Genomic DNA, 27478 nt, shown 5'->3' with positions numbered 1-27478 from the left:
GGACATGGGGCCTGCATCCGTCTTTAGACCGCCTCCCTGGCCCGTGAGGAGACAGCCGCCAACCAAACACATGCATCAGGCATGGTGGGAACCCCTTGGGCACAAGGGGGGGTGCAGGTAATGGGGGGGGGGGCGGTCCTGTCTGTAGACCATCTCCATGGCCTGCGAGGAGGGAGCGGCTGCCAACCAATCACACGCATCAGGCGTGGTGGGTGCCCCTTGGGCGCAAGGGGGTGGTTCGGGTAATGAGGGGGTGGTCCTGTCCATAGACTGCCTTCCCGGCCTGCGAAGAGGGGGCAGCCGCCAACTAAACACACACGTGGTGGCCGCCCCTTGGGCGCAAGAGGGGTGGTGCGTGGAATGAGGGGGGACAGTCTTGTCTGTAGACCGCCTCCCCAGCCCATGAGGAGGGGGCAGCCACCGACAGAACCCACAGGTCAGGTGTGGTTGGTGCCCCTTGGGCGCAAGAGGGGTGGTGCAGGGAATGAGGGAGGGTGGTCCTGTCCGTGGACCGCCTCCCTGGCCCACAAGGAGGTGGCGGCCACCAACGAAACACACACATCCAGCGTGGTGGCTGCCTTTTGGGCGCAAGGGGGAGTGGTGCGGGCCACCCCTAAAGCTGTGGAACCTTTAACACCCGCGAGCAGGGGGCAGCCACAAACAGAACCTATGCCTGGGGGTCCATCAGTCCAGTAACTGTTGGGTGCTGCAGTGCAGTCAAAGGATCCATCAGTGGGGGTGCTGGCTTTGGTGGGGGGGTCTATAATTTGAAGATGCATATTGTGACCCTCGCAAAACTTGGGGGATGGCTGGAGGAGAGCCTTCTGAAGACTCCATGCGAGTATGACATTTGTAAGGAGCTGGGATCTGACAAACCACAAATCGAACAAACTGGTTTGTGAAAACAGGAAGTTCATGGAATTTCGTGGTTCATCAAATGGGACAAACCATGAATCATGAAGTTCGGTTTTTTGGTGGTTCGTGCCCATCTCTAATCTATAGTCAACATTTTAAAAAGTTATTGGAGGCAGGACAAATCTCTCCCAATATTTATTCAGGGTCACATTTCTCATAAAACATGTCCTACTCCTCCCTCCTACAGTGTAAGATTTACTTTACTTGAAAGAGTAATAAAGGATTCATTTTGAAGCTCAAACTGTCTTTTGAAATGTAGAATGCTGTGTGCAAAGCTTAGCTGGTTGCAAAGCATTTTAAAAAATTAATTTCAGCCACAGCTACTTTTTAAGTTGTACGACTCAGCGAAACTTCAATATTCAAGACCATGATGCAATTTGTGTTTTGATTTGGTATGGAATGCCCATACTTTTTAGTTAAGAATTGAGTTAAAATTTTAGCAAGCATTTAAAAAAAAAATTAAGCATACATTCCTCTGACATGAGTTTCCAATCAAAAGATTTTATACCATTGTTAAAAAGCAACGTTACCCCCATCAATCAATTTATTCTTTGAAAAGGTCCTTACAGTTGCATATACGCCAAGAGGTTTATTCCTGCTGAAGTATTCTGGTTTCAGTTTATGGACTCCCATCGAACTTTTCTGATAATTCCAGGTGGTACAGGGTAAGTAACCCTGATGGCAAGCTACAATCCCATCCCAGTCACTTTGACGTGCAACCTCTGCAACACAACCAAATTCATTAAATATAAAGCTCTTAGTCAAAAAGCACCTATAAATTAGAAGAGACACATGCATTTTTAACCTGTTATTATGTGATTACAATACAATGGTATAAATAAGCAGTTTCCAAATCCTGCATCTCTGGAAATTTGTCATTATTTGGTTTTTATAGTGCCTAGCACAACAGGGCCCATGAAACTCTCACTTGCAGCATGATAACAGAATTAACATTAATTACAAAAGAACTTCTAGGGTAATAAACTTGCTGTACCAGATCTGTGCTGTATAGAAGAGCAGTTCTGCAGGATCAGGGCCAAAAGATTTAGCACATAAGATATGGGCACAAGCACTCAATTCCTTCTTCTCAACAGAACCTTTCGAAGATGCAATTATCAACATGTGCAAAAAAGACAGGTTTAGGAACTTGTATTTTCCCTCTCCTCCCAACACTGAACTGCAGCTTTGGATGGACATATTAGCTCACAGAAAAGGCATGGGAGGACACAGCTAAAACACTGTCTCGCCAGGGTAGCATTCCACGATCTTCAAAAGAGTCACTAAGGGCTGCTAATTAAGCTTTTTAAAAATTGTGCAAATCTTTTCCTTTGAGTGTGTGTTTTGGCTCCACTGGTCCATCTTAAAATCTTAAGCCCAACATCCTGTTTCCATCAGAGGCCAGCCAGATGCTTCTACGAAGCCCACAAACAAGCCCACAAAGGCAATGGCCTTTCCCCAGTTTATCTTCCAGAAACTGAAGTTCCGTTTCCCCTATGCTATGTGTAACTTCAAGCCCCATCATCTTTTTCTAAACTAAAATGCTCTGTATAAAAACCCTTTCATCAAAGAGAAGGTGCTGAATTCCTTTACCATTCTGTCATCTTCTGCAGCCTTAGATTCTAAGCGATGGGAAAATCAGAACAATATACCCTAATTCCTAATACAGCCGTATTGTGATTGTTTGCCTCACTTGCATGATTTTAAAATAACTTACAATGAATCTAATTTGCTATTTTAGATGCCAATTTGGATAGAGTGTACCATTATCTACAAGGATACCCAATATCGTGTTACATTAAGGTTTACATTACATTAAGGTTGCAGATAACCATATTGCTGCAGACACATTTATGCTAAACACTGGGAAGATAAATCATTTCAAAGAAGGAATGGCTACAAAATGTTCTGAAAGGACTTATAGTGGTTTATCAAAAATGTTATGCCATTTGTTTTTTAAATGAAATATGGGGTCAAGTTGTGCTTTACATAAAAGTTCAACTCTTATACTTGGGAGAATATTTCACAAACATTTTTTGCTAACAAGATACAGATCTCATTTCATATACATGAACTATATTTCCAAGTTTTGTAACTTTTCAAAAAATTATTTTATTTTACTTCATTTATATCCTGCCTTTCTCCCCAACGGGAACCCAAAGCAGCTTACATCATTCTCCTCTTCTATATTTCTTCCTCAAAACAAGCCTTGTAAGGCAGGTTAGGCTGAGTGTGTGACTGCCCCCAAGGTCACCTAGCAAGCTTCCCTAGCAGAGGAGGGAATCAAACCTGGGCTGCCCAGATCCCAGTGCATCACTGTATCCACTACACTACATTAGCTCACATGAACATGTTGAAAGCTTACACTCTGGAACTCTTGTTGGCCTCTAAGGATTCAAATCCTGCTGTTCTACTACAGACCAAGACCGCTACCCTCTTAAACTATGGACACATTGTATCAGCATGAGTGCCCCTCAAGGGCCTGGAGGGGTCCCCTCCAGTGCAGCACATCATGAGTTGTGAGGGCCTGCAGCTGGATAAAGGGAAAAAACCACCACCCATGTACGCACTGAAACACTTTACAATATGCCTGCACATTTCTGGATCCTTACCTAACAGAGCAACCTTAAGCACAGCAACAGCCTTCTAAGTCCATGGGTTTAGAACAATTGTATTTTTAGTTGATTTCTCAAGGAAGGAAGGGATACGAAGTTGGTATTGTGGACAGCAGTTCCCCTCCAGTTCCTATAACCCTCAATCACATCATTAAAACATTCCTGAAAAATTTTAAATAGTCACTTAAGAAAGAAATACTAATATAATCTAAGGACAGAAAGTATACTTTCCCACACTGAAAGTGAAGGAAGTTGGAGACAGTAACTACTGAATGCAGAGTGAGTCACACAATTATGCTGAAAGACTAAAATATAGCTGTAATACATAAAATATGTTTCTTGATTTACTGAAAGCTGCCAAAAGGCTGTTAGCTAAAAACTGAGGAAAAGGCAGTAAGTTAAACTGTTAAGGCTTGGATAAGTAAAGTATGAGAGTTGGCAAAGTTATCTAAATTGACTGAGTTGATTAGGCTGAGAGGCAGGAGGGCTAAACATGCTTACTTCTCTGTTTCTTGAAGGATATTTTTTTTTATTTTTTGGAATAGATTACCAGATACGCAATTTGAAGTTTTCAGCTGTGCAATTTTTGTATGACAAGGTAGTGTCTGGACTGATTGTGATGAAATAGATGACTAGCAAAAGAAAATAATCTTTTATAATTAATTTTAGGTATACAAGCATCCAAATTTGTAAAAATAAAGTTCTGCAAATCATTGTGGAACCTTGTATGAAGTTAGACAGCCAGAGAGAACATAGAATTTTCTATACTTCTGTTAGTCAAGAACATGCACAAACATATTAAGCTAAACTACATGACACCACTTAACATTCTCAAATTCTGAATATAGAAGTTTAAGACCACAGAAGAAAAGAATAGCATTTGGTTTATTTTTAGGACACTTTTCATTTAAATCAAGTGGATATTTGCATACCTGCTGCAAACGTTGCAATAGGTGGAAGTGCCAATGTATCATTCTGAAGGCCCTTCTTCTTTGATTTCTTTTTATTTATGGAACCTTTAACACCCAAGAAACAAGTCAACCATTTGAACAGACAAGTTAACAATTGCACAGCTCATATGACATAAAACATTGTTTCCATCTGTACAACCACTCAATTCCAATTCTAATCGAATAGCTTCATTTGTCAGAAATTCCACTTAATTCAATGGAACTTTCTTCTCTGTATATAATTCAGAGGCAAAATATGAAGCTTTTACTTCTGCACATCAAGCAAACCAAACAATATGATTTAATTCTCAATAGCTCATAAACACTGCATAGCAAATGCAAGTCTCATTCACTTAAAAATACAAGTAACTTTAGTTACTGACATCTGATTATTCACTATACAGTTATACTTACCACGTCCCAAACTTTTATTGAATCTATCATGCACAGTGGAAAATGACTGCAATGTACTATCTTGACCTATAGCAAAGAATTAAGGAAAATAAAACACATTAGCCATAAATACACTTTATGTATGCCCAGCATCTTTTAAGTTAAATCATTACTACTATTGAATATATCTTTGCATTTACAATAATCTCAGGCAACAATATTTGAAATTATTCCTAAATCAAGGACTATAGTGTTATGGTATTGTGAACATCAGACAAACCTTCAAAACTCATGTGCTTTTATTTTAATAAAGTAACAGAAGTTAAGACAGTGAAGCTGTCAAACTACATTCAAGAGCCAACCTGTGTTTTTAAGATAGACAAGGAAGATGCTAGAAATAAGCTCACAGAACAGAAACTGCCAAACTTCCAATTAATCCATAATCATTTGAAGATGAACTTCAAACTATACAATATATCTAGTAAAAGTACGTGTGCCGCCAGAAATATATTATTTACTTCTCACACCACTTGTTCTGCTTTAATGAGAAACACTGGGAGCAAGAAAATGTGGGAGTTCTCACCTGCACTAAGAATCTGTTGCCCATTCTGCCCATGGTATCTGATTTTTGTTGGAGGCGCACTATGTCCCATTCTGAATCTTAGCAATCTGCCACTTCCACCTGGCCCATCAAAGACCCACACCTGTTTAAGGGAACATACTTATGAAAAACAAAAGTGGAAAGCAAAGCTTCATCGCAGAAATGTTTTAACTATCTCAAGTCACTTCAAAATAAATGCACAACAACGTAACCATACATAGTAGCTGTATATGCTAGCAGGCAGATGCTCATTTTAACACATCTATTGCATTTAGGGATATGCAAATTTTTCCCGATTATTTTCAAATCATATTTTGCACTACTGAAAACTGACAGTACATACTTTGAGACAACTATCACCATAAACAAATACGTAACTTCCTGAAGTATTTTCTGATTTGCCAGTTCAAATCTTATCATTAACGTGTCATGGTCCCTATCCATTTAAAAGAACAGAGATACAGATGTTTTTATTTCAGAAGCATTGGTGTTCACCCATTCTCCTGTAAAAATAATTGTTAAAGACTTTTCCTGACTGAAGGGAAGGGCAAGAGGAAGCAGTGATTTAACTGCTCAAGATTCCCCAGAGAATTCCCTCATGGACTAATGCTCCCTAATTCCTCCTTTAAAACCCTGACTACTTATTCTCAACTGATTAGATGCACACAAACATCATCCTGTGTAATGGGACATTTAAAAGATCCACCATGATTGTTAAGAAACCTTAACTAAGAAACATTTTCCACAGCTGCAAATATGACTTGTTTGCATGAATCAAAATAATCAGTAGGGTAAATGAATTATGAAAATAAAAACCAGCAAAAGAACAACTTACCCTTATCGCGTTATCAGAACCATTAGTAATAAGAATTGGCTCTCCTTGGACAAATGACAGTCCAGCAATCGCTGTAGCATGTGCATTTCTCATCTGGCCCAGAAGTTTCTTCTGGTCTAGATCCCACAATGCAATATGTCCAATAGGACTTCCAGCGGCCATAACTGCATGTCCATCTGATTACATGATTGAGAGAACAAAAAGCAAACCAAACTGTACAAAACTTTCACCTCGAACTAAAACACATCAGATTAAAACCTTGATATAGACATACAGCACAGTTATTCATCATTGGAGAAAATAGCCAGCTCACATTACAGTAGATAAATACAGCTTAGAACAGGAAAATTAAATAAAGCCTCCAAAAACTAGAGTCACAGTAACTATTTTGCCAGATTAATAACTTGCATACTCCAGTGTGTGAAAAATAACTTGCAGTGGATGTTGAAGGAGTTGCTTATCATAATAAGCTTCTTATAAATATTGAGTATTGAACCATGTAACAGGAGGTGTACTTTTCTGATTGTTGTATGTAATATACTATGTTGTTAACTGGTTCTTGTTGTTTTAAAAAAAATTATTGAAAACGTTGAATAAAATACAATTAAAAAAAATAATAAGCTTCTTATCAAGTGAAAATGGGCACCATACTCATATTGTATAGTTTTGCGGTTTTGCACAGAAATATCACAATCTGCATTTTACATGGCTAGATCCCACAGAACCATTCCTATAATGGCAGCACTTTCTTCTAGTGCAAGGAGCCTTAGAGTGATACAAGATACTCTTTGTCCTGGGGGAAACCACCATTGTTTGCTTAACAGATTGGCAGGATCCAGCCCACTACTTTTTCTTTCTACCCTCTGCCTGCGTATATACTGCTAAATGAAAAACCCTGCAACTGATGAAACAGCCCCTATTTCACAAAAGCATAAGCTTATGCAGTCTTGGACATGGTCTTGGAAAGGAAGGCCACGGAGATATGGTAAAAGCTCAGTGTCCTTCCAACTTGCATCGCATTCTGAGATATGTTGGTTGTGGGACTAGGAAGTTGACTAGCCTCCCTCTGACCAGGTCTATAAATAATAAGACTGGAACATTGCAGGATTTCTTTTCAGTGAGAAATACTGGTCTGGTTTGAGTGACTGAGACCTGGGTGGGGGAAAGCGAGATGATCACTTTAAAGAACTGACCCTCCCTAGGGTTCTCAGTCCTTCACCAGTCCTGGATGGGCGGCTGGGGGAGTCTCTCCTTCAGGCCACTCCCCACCCCTAAGATGGCCTACCAGCCACAGTTGATACAGTATGTGAACTGGAAACCCCTTGACTGTCTTCTGGCCAGTATTAGATCAATTCAGTCCACTGTCTCTTGATGAGGTTGACAGGATCCTGCAGCTGACGAGGCCCATCATGTGCCCCTGGACCCCTGCCCATCATTGTTGGTGAAAGCCAGCATGGAGGGCTTGCAGGCTCCACTGTAGGCCATTGTTAACTTGTACTTGAGCTCCAGTAATGTTCCTAGAGCCCTTAAGGAAGCCGTGGTGAGACCTCTTCTGAAAAAAACATCTTTGGACCACACCAACCTGGCCAATTACCATCCAGTCTCGAACCTCCCGTTTCTAGGCAAAATGACTGAGCAGGTGGTGGCAGAGCAGCTGTAGGGTTTTCTGAAGGATTACTCTATTCTGGATCCCTTCCAGTCCAGCTTCCATGCAGGACATGGGACGGAGATGGATCTGATTGACCTCATGGATGATTTTCGCAGACATTTGGGTCCAGGCGGACCAGTGCAGCTGGTGTTACTGGAACTTACAGGAGCATTCAATACGGTCGACTTTGACCTGCTGACCCACTACCTCGTGGGGATATGAGGGACGGCCTTGCAGTGGCTTGTCTCCTTTCTCCACGGTTGGGAACAGAGGGTGCCACTAGGAGAGAAGTTGTCATCATGACACCCACTGGTGTGCGGCATCCCTCAGGGGGCGATACTCTCCCCGCTGTTGTTTAACATTTATATGTGCCCCCTTGCTCAGCTGGTGCAAAGTTTCGGATTAGGTTGTCACCAGTATGTGGATGACACCCAGTTGTATCTGCTGATGGACAATCGGCCGGAATCTGCCCCAGATGTTCTAGCTAAAGCCTTGGAGGCTGTGTCTGGATGGCTGAAGCAGAGTCGACTGAAACTGAATCCCACAAAAACAGAGGTCCTGTATCTGGGTTGTGGGATCCAGTTCCCAACCCTTGATCACTCCCGACTTTGGGAGTGATACTAGATGCTTTCTTAGCAATGGAGGCTCAGATCACAGTGGTTGCCAGGACTGCCTTCTTCCATCTACGGCAGGCCAGGCAGCTTGCCCTGTACCTTTCAGCCCATGACCTAAAGACAGTAATCCAAGCAACGGTCACTTCCAGACTTGATTACTGAAACTTGCTCCATGCAGGGCTTCCCTTGGGTCTGGTCTGGAAATTACAGTGGGTCCAAAATGCAGTTGTGCATGTCCTTGCGGGTATTCTTTTTAGGGCCCATATAATTCCTGTCTTACAACAGTTGCACTGGCTCCCTGGAGAATTCCGAATCAGGTTTACGGTTTTGGTTTTAACCTATAAAACCCTCCATGGATTGGGACCAGCATATCCACGGCTCTCACCATATATGCCCCAGAGAGTGCTTCGATCAGCTGTGGGGGGGGGGGAATCTGCTGATGACCCGCAGTCCCCAGGAGGCTCACCTGACCTCAACCAGAGCCAGGGCCTTTTCGGTACTGGCACCAAACTGGTAGAACACTCTGTCTACGGAAACCCAGGTCCAATCAGACATATTATCCTTTTGTCAGGCCTGTAAGATGGAGTTGTTCCGCCAGATATATGGCTGAGACAGGGGTGTAGGTGTGCCTTCCTGTCGAGCCTCCTGTCCGTGAGGGGGGCATTATGACCCCCTCCGAGCTTTCCATCAGACTGGTTGCTCTCTCCACCTCCCACCCCTTGAATGTAAATAGGGCAGGTCATATTTTGGGGACCACCACCTGAGTTTTATTGTTGTATGAACTCAGTTTTATCATTATGTGAACTGTTTTATGTATGTTTTAATGTGTTTTAACTTGGTTGTTACTCCACTCTGAGCCTGCCATGGGGAGAGCAGACAAAAAAAAAATTGAATAAATGAAATTCAATTAATTGGTTAGTCTTTAAGGGGCCCATGATGTTTTAAACTTGGATATTTAATAGCATATTTTGTGTTTCAACTTTAAGTTATAGCTCAAGTTTGGGAACAAATGGACAACAGATCTCACCTGGAACATTTCCCAACTATTATTATTAATTTTAAGTAAATATTGAACTTTACCTGTACGGAATGATATTGCTGTTATGGGACCCCAGTCTTGTTGAAATTTCATTAGTATTTCATCAAATTTGATATTGTGCACTACGATATGACCAGAAACAAGACCTACTGCGACAACATCCACTGCTGGTGCCTTCAAAGAAAACAAAGAAATTTAAATGTTAAGAACAAAGGCATGATACTCACTAGAAACTTTCTTCTGACATGCCCTGACACTTGAGTTCCAAAGAAACGTATCGGTCCATTCCAATGAGGTTTGCTTGCAAAAAGTTCTGAGAGGCCAGTAATATACATTGATATTATAAGAAGTCTAGCATAACAGAGGCAGTGGGAAAGACTGTAGGATGCAACCAAAAAGAGGGTCTCCCCAAACAAAATAATAACTGTGATATATCTAGCAGTAACAACTAGATTCAATATCAACATTCCTGTATCCTTCAATAATCAATGTAGCTTACAAAATTGAATATTTATCAACAATATTAAACAAATTACAAATTATCAGTCAACAATAAACAAGTAAATAGTAAACCATTTATAGAAAGCACACTCCAATCAATACGTTACTATTCCTCTATTCGTATTTCCACATGTAGTCCATCAATTGTCCTTTAATCCAATAGATGTTCCATTCACTATAATTCAACGTTCCTAGTTATGGGAGGTAAGTGTTCCTTCATGTGAGGATGAAATAAAGGATATGATGTTGTATTTTATTATACGCGTTGTCTCAATGCTGCCTCTCTCGATGTCTTAAGGAGAGGAGACCTCCTTAAGACATCAAGAGACAAGGGCAGTTGATGGACTACATGTGGAAATACGAATAGAGGAACAGTAACGTTTTGATTGAAGTGTGCTTTCTATAAATGGTTTACTATTTACTTGTTTATTGTTGACTGTTTGGATAATTTGTAACTTGTTCAATATTGTTGATAAATATTCAGTTTTGTAAGCTGAATTGATTACTGAAAGATACAGGAAGGTTGATATTGAATCTATTTGTTACTTCTAGACATATCACAGTTATTTTGTTTAGGGAGACCCTCTTTTTGATTATAAGTCACAACACTCTAAACTTATACATTATCTGCTCTCTCTGTGTACAGGATTATCATACTGTTAAGACTAAGTGATTGGTAAATTACAGTCTAACAGTTTTATTCATATAATTTTCACATTGGTGAAAATACCATGAAATTGCTAAGGAACTTACCTGAAGAGAAGCAAGATTCAGACAGCAGTCTTAGTTTATGATCTTTCAACAATGTATATTCTGAAGCTACTTTTAAACAGAAATTCTCCATACAAGTTTCAGGCTGGCCCTCTTCACTTATTTAAACAAAGTTTCCTATAACCTCTCTGCAAAGAAATCTCTAGTAGTATAATATAATAGCTATCAACACAGGGGAATATAGACATATAAATTGATTTTGTCAGTGTTAGAACAATGACATCAAAAGATTTCAACTAAATCCTGTACTTCTACACATCTTGGTATAACAATCATTCAGAGTTCTGACAATATGAAACGGCAGTCTAGAAAACTACTACTAATACATCTACTCCTACTCCTTTAATGGAGATGTTTATTCATGTGGGACTATATTTATTGGATTTACATGAGAAATTAGTAAAATAAAATAAAGCACAATACATTATTATTAAATGTAACTGTTGTTCTGTCTTCAAAAATGTTGATGCCAGGTTTACTTACTTGTTCAAGGACTGTCACTCCTGCACCCCATCCTGGAAATGTATATAAGAGCTTGCTACAAATAAAAAAGTTGCAAGTTTAAAGGCATACATATGACACAAAAAGAAAACAATTTAAATGTTACAGGGAAAACAGCATTTACAAGATAAGTTTTGAGAAACTAATGGGCATGAGGAATTGTGGAACTGAACAAACATGCAGCCAAAGTGCATTTGCTGAGATTATTATCCTCTCCTCCACCCACCCACCCCAGCCCCCTTACCAGTTGCCATTTTAAAACCAGTTTCTTAGTCTTGGGGGTTGAGCTGCAAACTCAAAAGGCTGCTGCTCTTAGAGATGCTGGTCTCCTCCCACCACAAGGTCTCTGAGACCAATTCAATAGCTGGCACTCATAAGCCAGGGCCCACCTTGTACTCACTAGAGATCATTTTCTTGGGATCAGATCCACTCAACTGTTTTCACTCCCTATATTTTTATAACATCCCAAAGTTAAAGGAAAAACCATACCTCTTGACAGAAGTAGCAACCACAAACTAGCTATGTTAATCAAAGTAAAAAACAAGAGTATGATCTTGGCCTCACGCTTCCAACTAAGCAACTCACTCAAGCCAGGGACACTTTGCACCTAATTCAATTCTACATTTTAAAGCTGTGGATAATAAATAATTGGCAACTGGGTCAATTTGTGATGTTAGACCTTGAGACAAAAAGAAAAGTAGTCCTTACTTGGATTTTATATTCCATAACTGCAGAGGTCCTTGCTCACTACCAAGAAGAATTTTATTTAAGTAAGTACTTGGGTGCATAATTGCAGAAACTGCAAAAACAGCATTGTCAAAATTCAGCTGCAAGTATTCCTCTAAAGAACAAAAGAAGAATATTAGTTCCATGAACATCATACATATTTGACATTTTACCACTCTCCTCAAATACCTATTGCCTTTAGAAAAGTCTCACCTTCTGACTGTATATCCCAAATAATAAGGATGTTATCACGATCCACAGAGATGACATGGTCCCCAAATGGTAGCACAAGATGTATGTCTGCATTGTGACCTTTGTAAGTATGAACCACCTATAAATAACATTGGCCACTTTATTATAAGAGAAGTCTTATTTAATAAAACGAGTAATTACACAGCAATACAGAATCACAACAAATAATATGGCCATCGCTATCCACACTGGCAAATTCAAATTTCAGTTATCTTTCAGAAAGTCAAAATTTCAGGAAGTCAAAATTTGTGCTTGCCACCAACCCTGCTTTTCCAAATTTGTGCTTGCCACCAACTCTGCTGTCTTAGAAGCATATCCCTCCCTGGAACTTTGTGCCCTGCTTTCAAGTGTACCATGTACCCCAAAGAGGTGCCATAGTTTGAGAAGCACTGTATTAAAGTTTCATTCACTATTGACAATGTAACCCTAATTTTCTGAGGTATCATCTTCATGTCCTTCGAATTAGCCTCCTTCAAACACTGCAGAAATAATTTCCCTTTGGCTACATTCTGACATCACATTTAATAGCCAAGACTGTGCACAAACCCAGCTTCTTGCTGTGCTCGTGTGTGTATCTTGCCCCCCCTACTGTTAGAAACTAACTCTGTTTACCCTTAATATACAAAATGCAGGTCAGATACTTACATTATACTTTGAAGACAAATTATTAAGTATCTTAGAATCAGAGATCTCATTGTATATTATCAAATAAAGGACACCAACCTCTTTGTTTCGAGCAAAAGCATACAGATCACTGCAGCAAGATGCAAATACCAACATTCTGTCAGCTGCCAAGTACGTAATATCCTGTGGCAAAGCATTGCCTAGGAGAGAAGGGAGAGAAACACCGCAAACTGAGCCTGATTCCAGATGTGTAACAAAGAAGTTACCCTCTAGTTTCCTGACATTTTCCAACACTGCATCTCTTCAAATATGAGTTACTAGTGAATATGCACAAAAAAGTGGTGAATTGCCCTAAGACACACTCATTTAGATCCTACCTGATTTATTTCCAAGAAATGGTGTTCAGGACTGGCATACGTAGAAAGTATCCACAGTAGGAATGAACCCTATTAACCTGGCTACAAAGAAGGCAAGCGTGTGCAGGAGGGATTGAACAGCTGCACCTCTAGGTTCACTCTTCCCTGAAACCTCTCTAAACCAAAAATTAAACTGAACAATTTATTTATTTTTGAGCAAGAGACAAATACAGTAATGGCTAGTCTTGGCATTAGACATGTTTTGGTCAATTAAGCAATATTAGATAATAGTAAAGTATTTAAAGCTTTAATGAATTTGACAGTATTCTTGATGCCTTGTGGTAAAGTAATGATCATGTGCAATTTCTTCACGACTGCTCCTGAACTGTTTCAGTGTGTGTAACTTTTAAAGATTTCTTTAGAAGTCACATGAAACCATGGTTTAATTAAATCAATTAATAATAAATTAATCAAATGGACATTGGTCACCCCAAAACTACAGTTAGTTTAGGTGCCTCAACCTATTATCTGAAACCATGGTTTGAAGTTGCTTTTTAAAACTTAACTATAGTTTTGCATAACTTTTAATGATTTTTACATTCTCTTCTAGGTTGTAAAAATTTGTTTTACATTTAAAAAAATTAATCATATCACTTTGTGTATGTTATCATCTAAGACAAGTCATACAAAAAAAATCAAGCAAAATATAACATGATGTGCACATATATAGGGCTGCAATACTTACTAACAGCAACTATGCCAAGTTTCTTTACCTGTAACAAACATGAAAAGATCAGATTTTAGCAAACTGCAAAGAGCTTGTTGATAATATCAAGACAGCGTCATCAGACATCAGTATTTATAAATATAGGAACCAGTTCAAGTGTATAACTTCTGGTAATCTAGAAGAAAATAAATCCCAGACGAGAACCTACAAACCACCACTTTCCATCAAAGGGAAGTAGAGAAATTTCATGAGTGAAAGTGTTTTTACCAAAATTATGTTACAGATTCATAGAATTTGGAAATAATTTGTAATCCAACCCCTAAGATGAGATACTAGTGTGAAACTGATATGCTTCCCATTCCTATCCTCAGGGCCACATAGTCCCATGAAGGAGCCTGATGCTTGGGCATGTTATTAAAAGGGAAATTCAAATTAACTATTTTGAAATATAATTCCCGGTGGTACCAATCTACCCAGAGGGTGTAAGAAGAGGGTTAAAGGAAAAATATAATGTATTTTTAATGTATTTAAATGGTTTATTTGTTTTATGACATTATTGTAATCCACCCTGAGCCCACTTGCTGGGAGGGCGAGCCAGAAATCGAATAAATTATTATTATTATTATTATTATTATTATTATTATTATTATTATTATTATTATTATTAAAATAAAGGGGGTCATAATACTTAAGCAGTTTCAGAGCCAGGTACTCATGCAAGTATTATTCATTTATTAAAGAGATTAAGCATGTATATATGATCGTATCAGCTAGAACAGGGGTGGGCAATTGTTTTGGCTCGGGGGCCACTTTGTGGGAGCGGAGGTTAGCGGAGGGCCGCACCTTTTAAAATGTTTGCATTCATTAGTTAACTTTGCATTTCAGAAAAGGTATAAATTGTATCATAAAAATCAATAAATATAAATTAAATAAAATAGTGGTAGTTTTATTCAATTTATTTATTGTGCTAATTTCATATCATCTATAGCTGCAAGCACATTTAATTTTAGAATCAGTTTAATGAGACAAATGTAGGAATGAAGGAAATGAAGGAAATCTCGGTTCAAGGCGGATTTTTCTGACTGTCGTGGCGGGCCACAAAAAACTCTGTAGCGGGCCACATGTGGCCCGTGGGCCGCAATTTGCCCACCCCTGAACTAGAACATTTATTTTACTCTGATCAATTCAATTAACCCTTTTTATTAGACCTTTCTCATAGTTATTTACTATCAAACACCAAATAATCAACGATGTTACATGAATGCTTTGAAACAGCCCATGTCCATTACCAAAGGATAAAGAACCTTCAATGCAGAAGTTACAATAATAGACTATCCATCAGCTACTCCTATTTCATGGATTTTGTATTGCCTCAAATCCAAAGCAACACACCAGAAGCAATTAGTACAATGTCTTTATGGGACTTATTTCAAAATGTTGAGCATCTGAATAAATGCTCTCATTTTTGTAACTTAATAAATTAACTTCATTTTTTAATTTTCAAGACAGACTATATAGGCTATTAAAAATCTTATTTGAAAATATTTTCACTATAAAACGATTGCTAAAAGAAGGTAGGGAGATGGTAGAGAGGTTATACAAATTCTTTGCATTTGTGTTCACTGTGGAAAGTGTGGGACATATACCCTTGCTACAAGCACTATTTTCAGGAAGGGATTCTGAAGAACTGAGTCAAATTGAGGTGATGAGAGATGAAGTTCTAGAAATGTTAGGGAAATTAAAAACCAGTAAATCTCCAAGTCCTGATGGCATATACTAGAGACTTCCTAGGGAGCTCAAATGTGAAACTGTTGATCTACTAACCCATATATATAACTTGTCACTAAAATCATTACTGAAGGACTGGAGAGCAGCAAATGTTAAATTAATTTTTTAAAAGAGGTCCAGAAGGGCACCAAGAAATTACAAACAAGTTAACCTATCGTCTGTCTCAGGCAAATTTGTAGAAACTGTAATCAAAGACAGACTTATTAGCAACAAAGCATAAAGAGGGAAAATAAGCATGGCTTTTGCAAAGGTAAGTCCTGCCTAAGCAACTTTTTGGAATTCTCTGACAATGTGAACAAACACAAACGTTATTTTCTTGGATTTTCAAAAGGCTCTTGACAACATAGTTCACCAAAACCTCCTAAGTTTACCAGAAAGAAGCAGAGTAGAAATATGATCAGTTCTGTTATTGAAAGGAAGTAAGCAGTGGGTCCCACAAGGATCGGTTCTGGAGGGTTATGTTATTTAATTTGTTCAAAATTATCTGGAACTGGGGTGAGCATTGTAGTGGCCAAGTTTGCAGATAACACTAACAGAGGAATCCTTAGAAGATATACTCCAGTCTAAGCTCCAGGAGTATCTCCATGAATTCAGTAAGTGGGCAATGCTGCAGCGAATGAAATTCAGTGCAGGTGAGTGAAAGGTGATGCACATTAGAACAAACAATCTCACTTCAAATACATGCTAACGAGATCTGACTTTCCTGAGGCTCAGGGCCACACTGCAGTCCACTGTAGCCTATTCAGGAGGGGGCCTCACGGTTCTGTGTTTAAAAACTACAAATCAAAAATGGTGTCAGCAGACATCGGTTTAAAACCCTGGGAAGCTATCAGTTCCAGCTCGGCTCTCAGAGGGAAAGACACTTTGGTCGTAATAGGAAACTCAAAGAAAATGTCAACCTGTGTGCTGCAGTAGTAAAAAAAAGTAAGCTCTATACTGGGGATTATTAGAACAGGGACTGAAAATAAAACAGCCAATATTATAACACACTTGTATAGATCTATGGTGCAGCCTCATTTGGAACAGTGCATGCAGTTCTAGTCACCACATCTCTAAAAAAAACCTCAATACAGAGCTGGAAAAAGTACAAAAGAGGGCAACCAAGATGATTAAGAGGTTGTAATGGAACACCTTTCCTATGAGGAAAGGCTGAAGAGTCTGGGACATGACCCCCTCTGATCAGCCCTCTGACCAGGCCAATGACTCAGACCTGGAGGGCTCAGAGGAAGAGCCTGAGCACCAGCAGGGCCAGGACAGGCCTGGTGCTGCAGAGGCACTGGCTGACCATGTGTCAGAGGCCACACTACCAGAGCTTGCAAGCAAGACCCAAGCCCAGCAGCACTGGAGACCAGCCTGCGAGTGAGTCCTTGCTGCCTGCCTCAGAGATCATCACTGGGGCCTCACCAGGCAGGACACAAGCCAGGGCCAACACTCCCTCCAGATCACCTCCCATGCCGAGGGAGTGATGGCAGCAAAGGATCCAGGCAGAAGTTGAATAGAGGAGAGAAATGCAAGGCTGGCAGCACACAACCTCCCTGCAGTCTCAGGCCAGAACTCTGACAGCGATGCTTCCTTGCAGGACCATGGCCAGAGCACAGCTTTCCGAGCCCCAACACCTGCTGGCAGAGGTAGCTGAGCCAGATCACTCCTCAGCCTATACTGCCTCTGAATGCTAAAATAATACAGAGATTCTATTTAATTATAATAGCTATTAACTGACCTATCTTCAAGATTTTTGCTAATATTTTAAACTCTTTTCTAATAGTGTCAGGAGGGGGAAGAGAATGAAATTTTGAAAAAATATTAAATTTTAAGTACTTGCTTAGTAACCCTATGCTTTTTAAATTCTTTAATAACATCTAATGCAGCATTTATAACTTAGCATATACTTTTCATATTTATGATATATAAACACATAAATGCCTTAGTTTTTTATAAGCAAAATTAAAACTATATCCACTGCTTCAGAGAGTGAGCTGTAAATTGCTTCAGACTACGCACACATATCTTGGTTTCTGCCATTGGAGAGGTAGGAAAAAATAAAAGTAAAAAATAAAACATATTTTGTACTGAAGAAAAAAGTGTAGTATTTGAACAGAAACAGTCTCAAGATCTGTTATGGTAGGAAGGGGGAAAGGTGACTTTCCTTGCTGGCAATCTCCCTTAGAACACGGGTTCCCGGGAAACCTTGCTAAATGGCTGCTGCCACAAAGGTACCTCTTGACAACTAGAAAGTTCAAGATACCTGAAAACTGTCTTGGCACTGACATTTCAAAAAGATTCTGAAACTCAGGAATGTTATTTTATTCTGGACTTGTTTTTAGATTTGATATTGCCTGCTGGGAATATGATCCCCCCCACCCCCCGATTTGTACATTTGATACTGACTTCCAGGAATATGAATTTATTTTTTCAATGCTGTATTCATATTTTCTCTATAAGCATAATCATATACATAATAGTTATGGTCAAGCCTTAGCATGCATGCTGCAGAGCCTGTGAACTTGGCTACAGCACAGAGTCAGACCTGCACTCCCTGCCAGATTCTCTTGTGTTGTGCAGCTGCCTAATCCTGAGTCAAGTACATTAGAGACAAAACTACATCATAGCACTGCTGACATGTATAAACACTGTAGCAGTATCTCATATTTTAGCCTTGACATTCACTTACCAAAAATTGTCATGAATGATGTACATCAAAGTAGTCACATAATTTTTTCCTTTGAAATAGATGCAAGGTTTGAACTTGCACTCTTGCAACTCTATTCTTTATTAAACAGAGCTGTGCCCCTGCACGCTGTACATACCTTTAAGTTCAGGAACAGACATTGTCCTTCTGCATCATGCTCACAAATACCATGCAGAACATGAAATAGTACCAAAAGCATTCCTCTCCCATATTATCTACTCTATCACACACACATGTGGTCAAAGATGCCCTAAAACTACACTATCCAATGCATTTCTGAGAGTTCACTATTTGTGATGTGTGGTACTATGAGGTTTCAATGAAACAGTCCGGCCAACAAAATACAGGCAGTATTTTGAACGTCTTGGTCGTTGCTACCAAACGCAGCAGTCCAAAATAGTGAAGTGGGACTATTCTGCTACAGGGGGTCCAGCGCTTTGAGCAGGACTCCCTCCACCAGGCCCTGACCTGGATATCCCAGGCAAACCCCATTTCATCAGATCTTGGAAGCTAAGCAGGATCAGCTTTGGTTAGTAATTGGATGGGAGACCTCCAAAGACCTGGGCTGCAGAGGCAGGCAAAGGCAAACCACCTCTGTTAGTCTCTTGCTTTGAAAACCCCAGCAGGGGGCACCATAAATCTGCTGTAACTTGATGGAACTCTCTACCACCCCTTCCTCCATAATAATTTTATTTATTTATGTCATTTATAGTTTGTTTTTCTCACTGAGACTCAAGGCGGATAAACACCCTGCAAATAGAAACCTAGCACAACAGACAGACTGTACTCAGACTGTACCAGCCCATTCTCTACTGCAGTAGCTTCCTACTTAAACATGGATGACTGTTCAAGTTTGTGATTCCTTCCACTTGCCCTTAAGTGGCACAGCTCCCTCCCTCATCGTGCTATCTGCATATTGCAGGCATTCGACCCTTTTCTCCACAAACTCCTCAGGTCTACAAAGCGAAATCCCCGCTCAGTTTCACGAATCCCTCACACTAGCGGCGAGAGAGAGGAAGACGGGAATCCTCCCCTCACACCTCACAGAGGCCGGTTCGGTCTCCCTGAAACACTTGAACCTCCCCAGAGAAGAGAGGCAGAGGAGGCTGGCGACGGCTTCAGCCTGACTTTGTAGGCGGGCAGTCCCGAAAGACTCACGTTGTAGGTGTGGAAGCTCTTCCCCACGGCGGTGGCCAGGTAGAACTCACGGTGACGGCGGTGATAGCGCAGCACGTGTGCCAGGTGATTGGAGCACAGCCCGAGCGCGCGGAAGGGCACGAAAAGGGCGCTGCCCGCGCCAGGGCCTCCTTGGCCGGCGGCAGCCACGGCACCCCCCGGCGACGACATTCCTGCTCCCGCGCTTGCCCGCGCCGACCAACCCGGCAACATAGCCAGCAAGCACGAGGATGTTTGTCCCGGAAGTGCGTCTTCTACTTCCGGTAGCGTTAAACTGAGGACACGCGTTTTTAAAAGCGGACGTTACTGCACCTTTGAACTGCACCAAATTCCCCTTGAAACTTTCTTGCGGCCTTGGTTATCGTGTCGCCTTATTCAGGGCGGTACAGAGAACGATATGTTCCATTTTGTTCCGAAGGACGTTAATTCGTCTCGTTAAAGCGATAGTATAATCCACTCTGATACTGGGCAAAACCGCGCCAATCATATGCATCGGATCTGTTCAAGCTCAATTGCAGTGAATTTCTGTGAAGGTGCCTAGTGGTTTTGTTGAGACTCGCTGGGGTTTGGGGAGCATATTGAGCCCATCATCATGAGCGAGCCGGGAATGGTTAAATTAGTATAAATCTATGTGTAGATATAATAGCAATGTCTCTTAGCAAATGAAGAGGGTTTACTTTTTTTTTTTGCAGGGTTCTGGTGGATTTGCCATGGCATAATAAGCTGAAATTAAGCCGTTAGTCACTAGGCAAGCAAAAGAGTAATAGAGAAAATAGCATCTGCTGAGGATCCCTATGGGTAAAGAAAACTGACAGTCCTACTGGAGACTTGGACAAGGCAATAGAGAATATAATTTAGTATTTGCATTATGCAAGATTAGAAAGAATGTAAGAATTCCCTTGCAGGATCAGACAAAAAGCCCCCTTTTGTCCAGCATTCCATCTCCAGAAAGATCAGTAAGGTAGAGATGGCAACTTAACTCCTTTGGACCTATTATGTAGAAGGCTTTTTCTGGTCACTAGTATGGCTTTCGTATCGCTTTCTTTACCTCACTGTTGTTTCAATGTACTGAATTGTAATGCCTGTCATAAATCCTTCAGGTGAGAGTCCTTTTTTGAGGGATTGCTTAGTTGGAACTTCATGTATATATCTGCATGCTCCAGCTACCACCAAGACCATAGCGAATGATTTATCATCTACAAATATTACAAGCACATTTGCTCCAGTCTCTTAGATTGAGGCTCTTATCTAAAGCTTTACAACTGGCATGACTGGGATTATAGGACTCTCACTGAGCACCCCACAATGGGGTGCTGTGTCCCCTTTGTTCCTTTGCTTGTTCTGCGATTGGGTGGAAGCAAAGTTATATTAGGAAAGCATGGAAGCATCCCCTTGTTTTGGTTGGCTGCTTCCATATGATGGCTGAGTGGAACTTTTAGGCAATATCTCTCTGAATGCCAGTTGCAGGGGGCAATAACAGGGTGGGTTTGGCCTCTGTACTGTGGGTTTCCAGGACACCTGGTTGACTACTGTAGAAAACAGGGTGGTGGATTAGATGAACTATTGGTCTCATCTAGCAGGAATCTTATGTGGTTTAATATGTCAGTCAGAATTGCTTATACTGTTTCATCATTTCTACTCTGTATTAGGTATCTGCTGGTTTTAAATCTTTGCAAGTTTGCATTTACATACACTATTACATTGTTTAATGAATTGTCCTTCAAGTTTATTGTATTAATTCACACTGTGTAATCCACCTTGAGTCTCAGTAAGAAAGGTGGGCTATAAAAAACATAAATAAATAATTTATATTGTGCTGCTTATTTTTCTTTTTAGTTATTTTAAGTGTGATTGTGACCAGCCACAGGAAGCTAAAATGGTAAAAAAGGGAATAAAAATGTTTTAAACAAGATAGGTTTTTTTTTATCTGAAGACATCAGGAAAAAGTGATTTTAAAATGGCTGAGAACACAGCCAGAATTCTTTCCCTTCATTTAAACACTTCTGGCATGGTGTCCTATACTCCTCCATGCCTGTGTTATAGAGGGTTATTTCACATACAAATTTATTGGGACAATGACAGAAATAATAATAACAACCTCACTGGAAGAAGAATCACATCTAACTTGTGTCAGGTGGCAAAAGCTTCACTGATTGAACTATTTTGAGTTCTGTTAGTTGATAGTGATAAAACATCCCCTCCCTTTTTTCCCCAGGTCTCCTTGTGGGAAAACCTAACTCCAGATGCCAGTAGCAAGTAAGAAAGGGTATCTTTCCCTTAGGATTACCAAATCTCTATGACACTAGGGTTGCATCTGCTCTCCAAATGGAGGGCAAACAGCAGGGGATAGCAATCCTCAGTATACCCGTCTTGTGAACTTCCAGAGGTATTTGACTGGTCCCCGTTTCATCCCAAATGCAGGATTGGCCCCCTTGAAGAACCTGTATGGCCCACTCCATATGTTCTTATGAGAAGGACTGCCCCCAACTGTAACAGTATGATGCTGAAACTAGCTTTTAACTGTTGTATGAGGCAGGGGCGGGGAGAGGGGAAGAGCAAATATTTAAGCCACACAGTGCCTTATCAGTGCAGTAATGCAGATCCCAAGTTTTATGCATCTTTACAAAATTGTGTGAGGCTTTTGAACTTGTAGTTTCTCACCAATATGATGTGAAAACAGTATAAAGTATTATCTTTCCTGTTCTATCCCTAATTTATCCTTCTAGTCCTGATCACGTTATATGCAAAAAAGATCCACAGACTTCATTGAAATATAGCTTCCCAAAACAGAATGCTAAACTTATTGATGGCAATGGAATGATGGATAATCAATTTGGTTCATAGTCTCTTATTCAAATCTACCTAATTTGTGGGTTGCGAATTAAGGACATATACAAACTAAAAGTTTGATTCTTGTATTCCAGGAAAACATACTTACACCTGTCCAGGGGTAGTGGTATATAATAATGTGTTGCACGTGATTAGCTACCATGTATGTAACATCTGATTATAGCAACTTCGGACAGTGTATAGTGATGCACATATACATGCACATAAGAGATGAAAAGGCACATCTCCATCTCTGGATGTAGTGCCAATGGTCATCACGCCTGGATCCAAATTGTATCCACCAAGTGTTGGATGCTGCCTATATGGCTCCTGGTCTTGCACATAAACTCTGAAATCAACCTTGAAAGCTGAATTCAAGGGATGCTTGCAGAGGCTGGTGTTCTATGTGCTAGTAATTCTACCCACACAGACTGCTTATTCTTTTTTACCTTCAATGCAAAGGAAGAAGTTTAAAAGGTCAAATATATTCAAAATGGTTTGTGAACTGTAGGGATTTCCTCATTCTGCAGCATAAGAATATTATCTAGTACAATAGTACTGATGACAAATCAATACCATAATGCACTGAATTTACAAAGCATTTCATGAAAACATTTATAATTCTATATATTATCTTCAAAGGACTGCTTTAGTCATTTACATTTTAAAATATTAATACAAAATAAATTTATACCATTAAAATATAGGAACTTTTAAAGATGAATACAGGAAAATTTACACAGGTTTGTAGTAATTCTTCTAAAATCTGAAGTCACTAAATCATCTGATTGTAATACTTCCACATCATTTGGAGTTCCTGGAGTATGTGATTCCCACATTCTTGATTTGCGATTATTTTCCTTCGCTGGCTCTTGCACTTGCGAGAACCCTTATGAGTAATAGTACCGTTCCAGGTGTTATCTTCCTGTTGAACAAGAGATCACATACTGAGAAAAAATTAACTGAAAATTGCTTGAATTACCAAGAAGCAGTTCTGATTGCTTAGAAAACTTGTGCTATTTTGTTTACCCTGTTCTTACTGAATTCAGTTTATGTTGAATTCAGTTTAGCCTCAGGTTTGTTTTGGTTTCTCTAATGATTTTTCTTTCTCTTTGATCTCTTGCTAAGTAGATAAAATATTGAATAAACAACACATTCTCCCCTTCCAGAAGTCATTTATATGTCACCTTTGTCACAATTGCAATATCCTAGAGGATTTTAAACTGGCATCCAGTGGTTTAAGAATATATATTAAATTCCAATTTAATATATCTCCAATTTCTTTGCAGTAAACACAGGTGAGGGACAATGAAGGGGAGCTGCCACCAAGTCCCATTCCACCAAGATATCTGCCCACTAAGATGTTCTCACTCAGGTCTGACATCTACATCACAGCTCAGGTAGAAAGACTTCAAGCAGCTTTTTAGGTGACAACCTCAGGGCAAAAATTGGTCAGTAGTAACACTGAACCAAGTGCCAAACAACATGACCACACAGCATGTAGCATCCCATAAATGACCAGGAGATGCCACAAAGACCAGGTGATGCCATAAATGACCAGGTGATGCCACAAAGCAATGCCTACCACATAAAAATAATGTGTATCTATTCTGATTGCTACAAAGCACTGCTGCACTAGAGCACAGAATGAGTTGAGATGCTATTAGGAAATATTTCCAGTATCCATCTGCATAATTACACTTTTATCTTGGGATGAACTCAAGATGGTATACATGGTTATTTTATTTTCATAACAACCCTGTGAGGTCGGATAGAGCAAGGATTGGTTCAAGATCATCTAGTGAGTGATAAGGCTCTGCTGAAACTCTAGTCCTAGTTTGACACCAACACACAACCTCATGGCCTTATAGTAAAATATGGGAATGTGCATGCCAGAGTGGTAGGCCAAAATACACCAAAGTTTAAGATCCACCAATATAGCAATGCTTTGATTTTTTTACACATTCCTGAATTAAGGCCTCCCTTTGTATATAACATATAGCAAATATCAAGGTTTATAAGCACCAAAATTCTCTGCCAGGATAACTCCAGTTCTGTGCCAAGATCTGAATTCTGCAACTTGGCATACATTGTATTTGTATAAATTGTATTTTACTCTCATTTATTCTGCAAATGGAAGATATAAGAGAGCAGTAAGGAGCTCTTCGGGGTACTGAAGATGCCCCCCACCTGAAATCTTATTCAGCAAGCCCTCTGGTTTTTAGTAAGAATTACCTGGACAAGAAAGAACTTTCTGAACACTGGAATATGCAAACAAACCCCCAACCATACCATGAAATGATAATCTAACAAATATACTCCTAAAATTATAAGCCTGACAATTGCAGCTGGACATAATGGCTGCTGTGGCTTCCACTCCTGCTGCCTGGCAGTGCCAGAACCCCTGCTGCATGGCAGACCACAGGGGAGTCCACCACAAACCTGACACCTAGAGGAACCGGCTATACACTGTGTTTTGAAAGTATTTTAGAAGAGCTTTATAGACCAAGGCTAAAAGAGACCTCAGTTTATTTGAAGACAGTGAACCAGAAGTGACTGACTGGTCTATGGATGAAAAATGTTCCTTTTTCAATTTACATAAATAAACAGTCAGTGATTGTATGTCATTGGTTCTTTGCAAGTTCACACCTACAGAGGAATTGTCATCTCAGGGACAGTCCAACACTGGTAAAACTGAATGCCAAGCAGAGAATTACCTAAATGCACTCTTGCAATAAAATTCCTACGGCTGCTATTATTCACCAGCTATTATCATTCAGCTTCTGTAATCACTCCACTCTCTGAAATATAAGGACAGACTGACTCACATTCTAGCTGTATCTGAAGAAGTGAGCTGTGTCCTACAAAAGCTCATACCATACCACAAATTTTGTTACTCTTATAGGTGCTACGGGACTCTTGCTCTGTTCTACTACCTGATCCTTACAACTGCGGATGCCTTGAGCCTGGCACCTTCCGCAAAGGAGATGCTCTTCCACTGATCCACAGCCCCTCCCAATTTTCCAGAGAGACAACAGCACAGGATGAAACCATTTAAAAACTCCCAGTGCGCCCCCCCCCCCAAGTCCTTTCAAACGACAACACAGCAAAGGGTAAGGTGCAGTTCTGCCCTGTATGGTAGCAAGTGGTGCTGAGAAAGATCCAGGAGAGCTGCTGCCCGCCAGAGTAGCCAGAGCTGAGTTACATGCTGCTTCTCCGCCCCCCCCCCCCGGGATAACACACCCAGAAAGCTTCAAAGGCTCCGCACTGCACAGTCCCAGAAAGTGCCCACCTTGGGACGGGCGTAGCCGTTGCAGCCGGCCTCCAGAAGGCTGGCGGTGTGCGTCCAGACGTCTGGGTAATGCGCAGCGAGGCACGCCCAAGTGAAGTGGTGAATGCAAGCCAACTGCGCCGCTCGCTTCTGAGTCCCCTGGGGCGCCAAGGGAGGAGAGAAAAACGTTAGTGGAGCCGCGCCAAGGAAAGACCGCCCCCTGCCACGCGCAATCTCCGCCCCGGCTCGCAGCTCTGCTGTAAAAGGAAAGGCGGGCGGGGTGGCCGCTGTAGAAGAGAGTCTGTACTCGAGAGCGGGCGGCGCTTGGGAGGTTTTCTGCACAGTCTCCGTGGAAGGAGTCAGTGCGGGAATTCAGTAAGGGAAGATTCAGTAAGGGAAGGCGGGGAAACGGCATCTTCTTCGCCCCGCGTCGTTCGTGTTTCCCGTTCGTGCATTTTTATATTCTCATAATAGGACCGGTATGGAACAAGGCTTATCAAGGGTACTGAAATCGACTTTCTAAAAATCCGCGTCAGCCGCCTTGGGAGCTATGATTGTGTTGGGAATAATTGTAAAAAGAAAGAAACTAGAGGATGCCGTTGGAATTTTTCTGCCCGTTAAAACGAGAGGCTTTTGCACAAGGATCAGGGCGCCCCTCCTAAAAAAAGAAAACGTCGTTTTGGTAGTGAGTCAAAGAACTAGGTGCATGATACTGCTATTATCACAGGCCCTTCCTTCTTTGTCCAGTTCCTGTTCCACACCAAAAGAAAAAAAACTGAGCCCTACCTCATCAATTCTAAAACCTCACAAATTCAAGCCAATTTCGTGATGCATATTTTACTGTCCTGTCAGTATCGAGCAGACATCACCTGGCACCTGCTATGTGTTTATTTACAGAATTTATACGCCATTCAGCTATAGCTGTTGGGATGGGCAACAATTAAAACATAAATATAAAACATGAGAAAATTGCAGTATTTAGATATAAAATACTTAACAGCATGCAACCCCCCCTCCCCCAACCTAGCAATTGAAACCAATGACACAGAGGAAGATAGGAAAATCGGAGATAAGAGAGGACTATCCACATTAATAACAGCCAAACAACTGAATAAAATCAGCTGAATGTCCAAGTTTTTTTAAAAAAAACCTTTTAACTTGGCACCTGAAATTAAGAAGATCAGACACCACACAGGTCGTTGCTGAAAGATCATTCCATACATAAGAAACCACCACAGAAAGGACACTCACTGTTGCAAACAGGCAGGCTTCCTGCCCACTGAATAAAAAATGAAATAGAAATTTAAATTTTGCTTGTAGACATAGTTGGGAGAAAAAGGAAACAAATATGCAAGACGGGGGGGGGGGGAGTTACTATTGGCCTCAACTGCTCCAGGAAATCATTGATATATACTTTTACACACTGGTATAGTAGCAAGCTGCATGTAATATATAAAGCAATTTACCTTCAGAGTTGGGCAGCAGTTAATCACATTTTGGATCTACAGAGAAATGATAAAATAGTTTGGTGTATAAATGAACTCTACAACAGACTTGAGCAAAGAGAGAGATAATTTTCTATGTGCATGATAAAGGTTTGCCGACACATAACGTCACTGTCCCCACCCCCCCCCCCCCATCATCCACATGTGCTGTCAGT

General features: G+C 40.5%; 1 protein-coding gene across 1 annotated transcript in view; it reads right to left on the bottom strand.

The window, feature by feature from the left end:
* The window catches only part of WDR36 (WD repeat domain 36), a 65150-nt gene extending 45209 nt beyond the window's left edge, over positions 1–19941 (bottom strand). Inside the window, exons 1-12 of the mRNA XM_054986490.1 lie at positions 19701–19941; positions 14084–14111; positions 13082–13182; positions 12320–12437; positions 12089–12221; positions 11363–11417; positions 9649–9781; positions 6307–6482; positions 5454–5574; positions 4892–4957; positions 4460–4543; positions 1483–1637 (exon numbers count right to left, since the gene is read on the bottom strand). Of these exons, the coding sequence (XP_054842465.1) occupies positions 1483–1637; positions 4460–4543; positions 4892–4957; positions 5454–5574; positions 6307–6482; positions 9649–9781; positions 11363–11417; positions 12089–12221; positions 12320–12437; positions 13082–13182; positions 14084–14111; positions 19701–19931 (1401 nt within the window). The 5' untranslated portion in view covers positions 19932–19941. The remainder of the gene's footprint in view (positions 1–1482; positions 1638–4459; positions 4544–4891; positions 4958–5453; positions 5575–6306; positions 6483–9648; positions 9782–11362; positions 11418–12088; positions 12222–12319; positions 12438–13081; positions 13183–14083; positions 14112–19700) is intronic.
* Between the last annotated feature and the right edge of the window lie 7537 nt (positions 19942–27478).

Source organism: Eublepharis macularius, chromosome 8 (genome assembly GCF_028583425.1).
Source record: "Eublepharis macularius isolate TG4126 chromosome 8, MPM_Emac_v1.0, whole genome shotgun sequence".
Taxonomy (NCBI): domain Eukaryota; kingdom Metazoa; phylum Chordata; class Lepidosauria; order Squamata; family Eublepharidae; genus Eublepharis; species Eublepharis macularius.
Note: the sequence above shows the minus strand (reverse complement) of the source record. Positions and strands in the feature narration are given on the sequence as shown.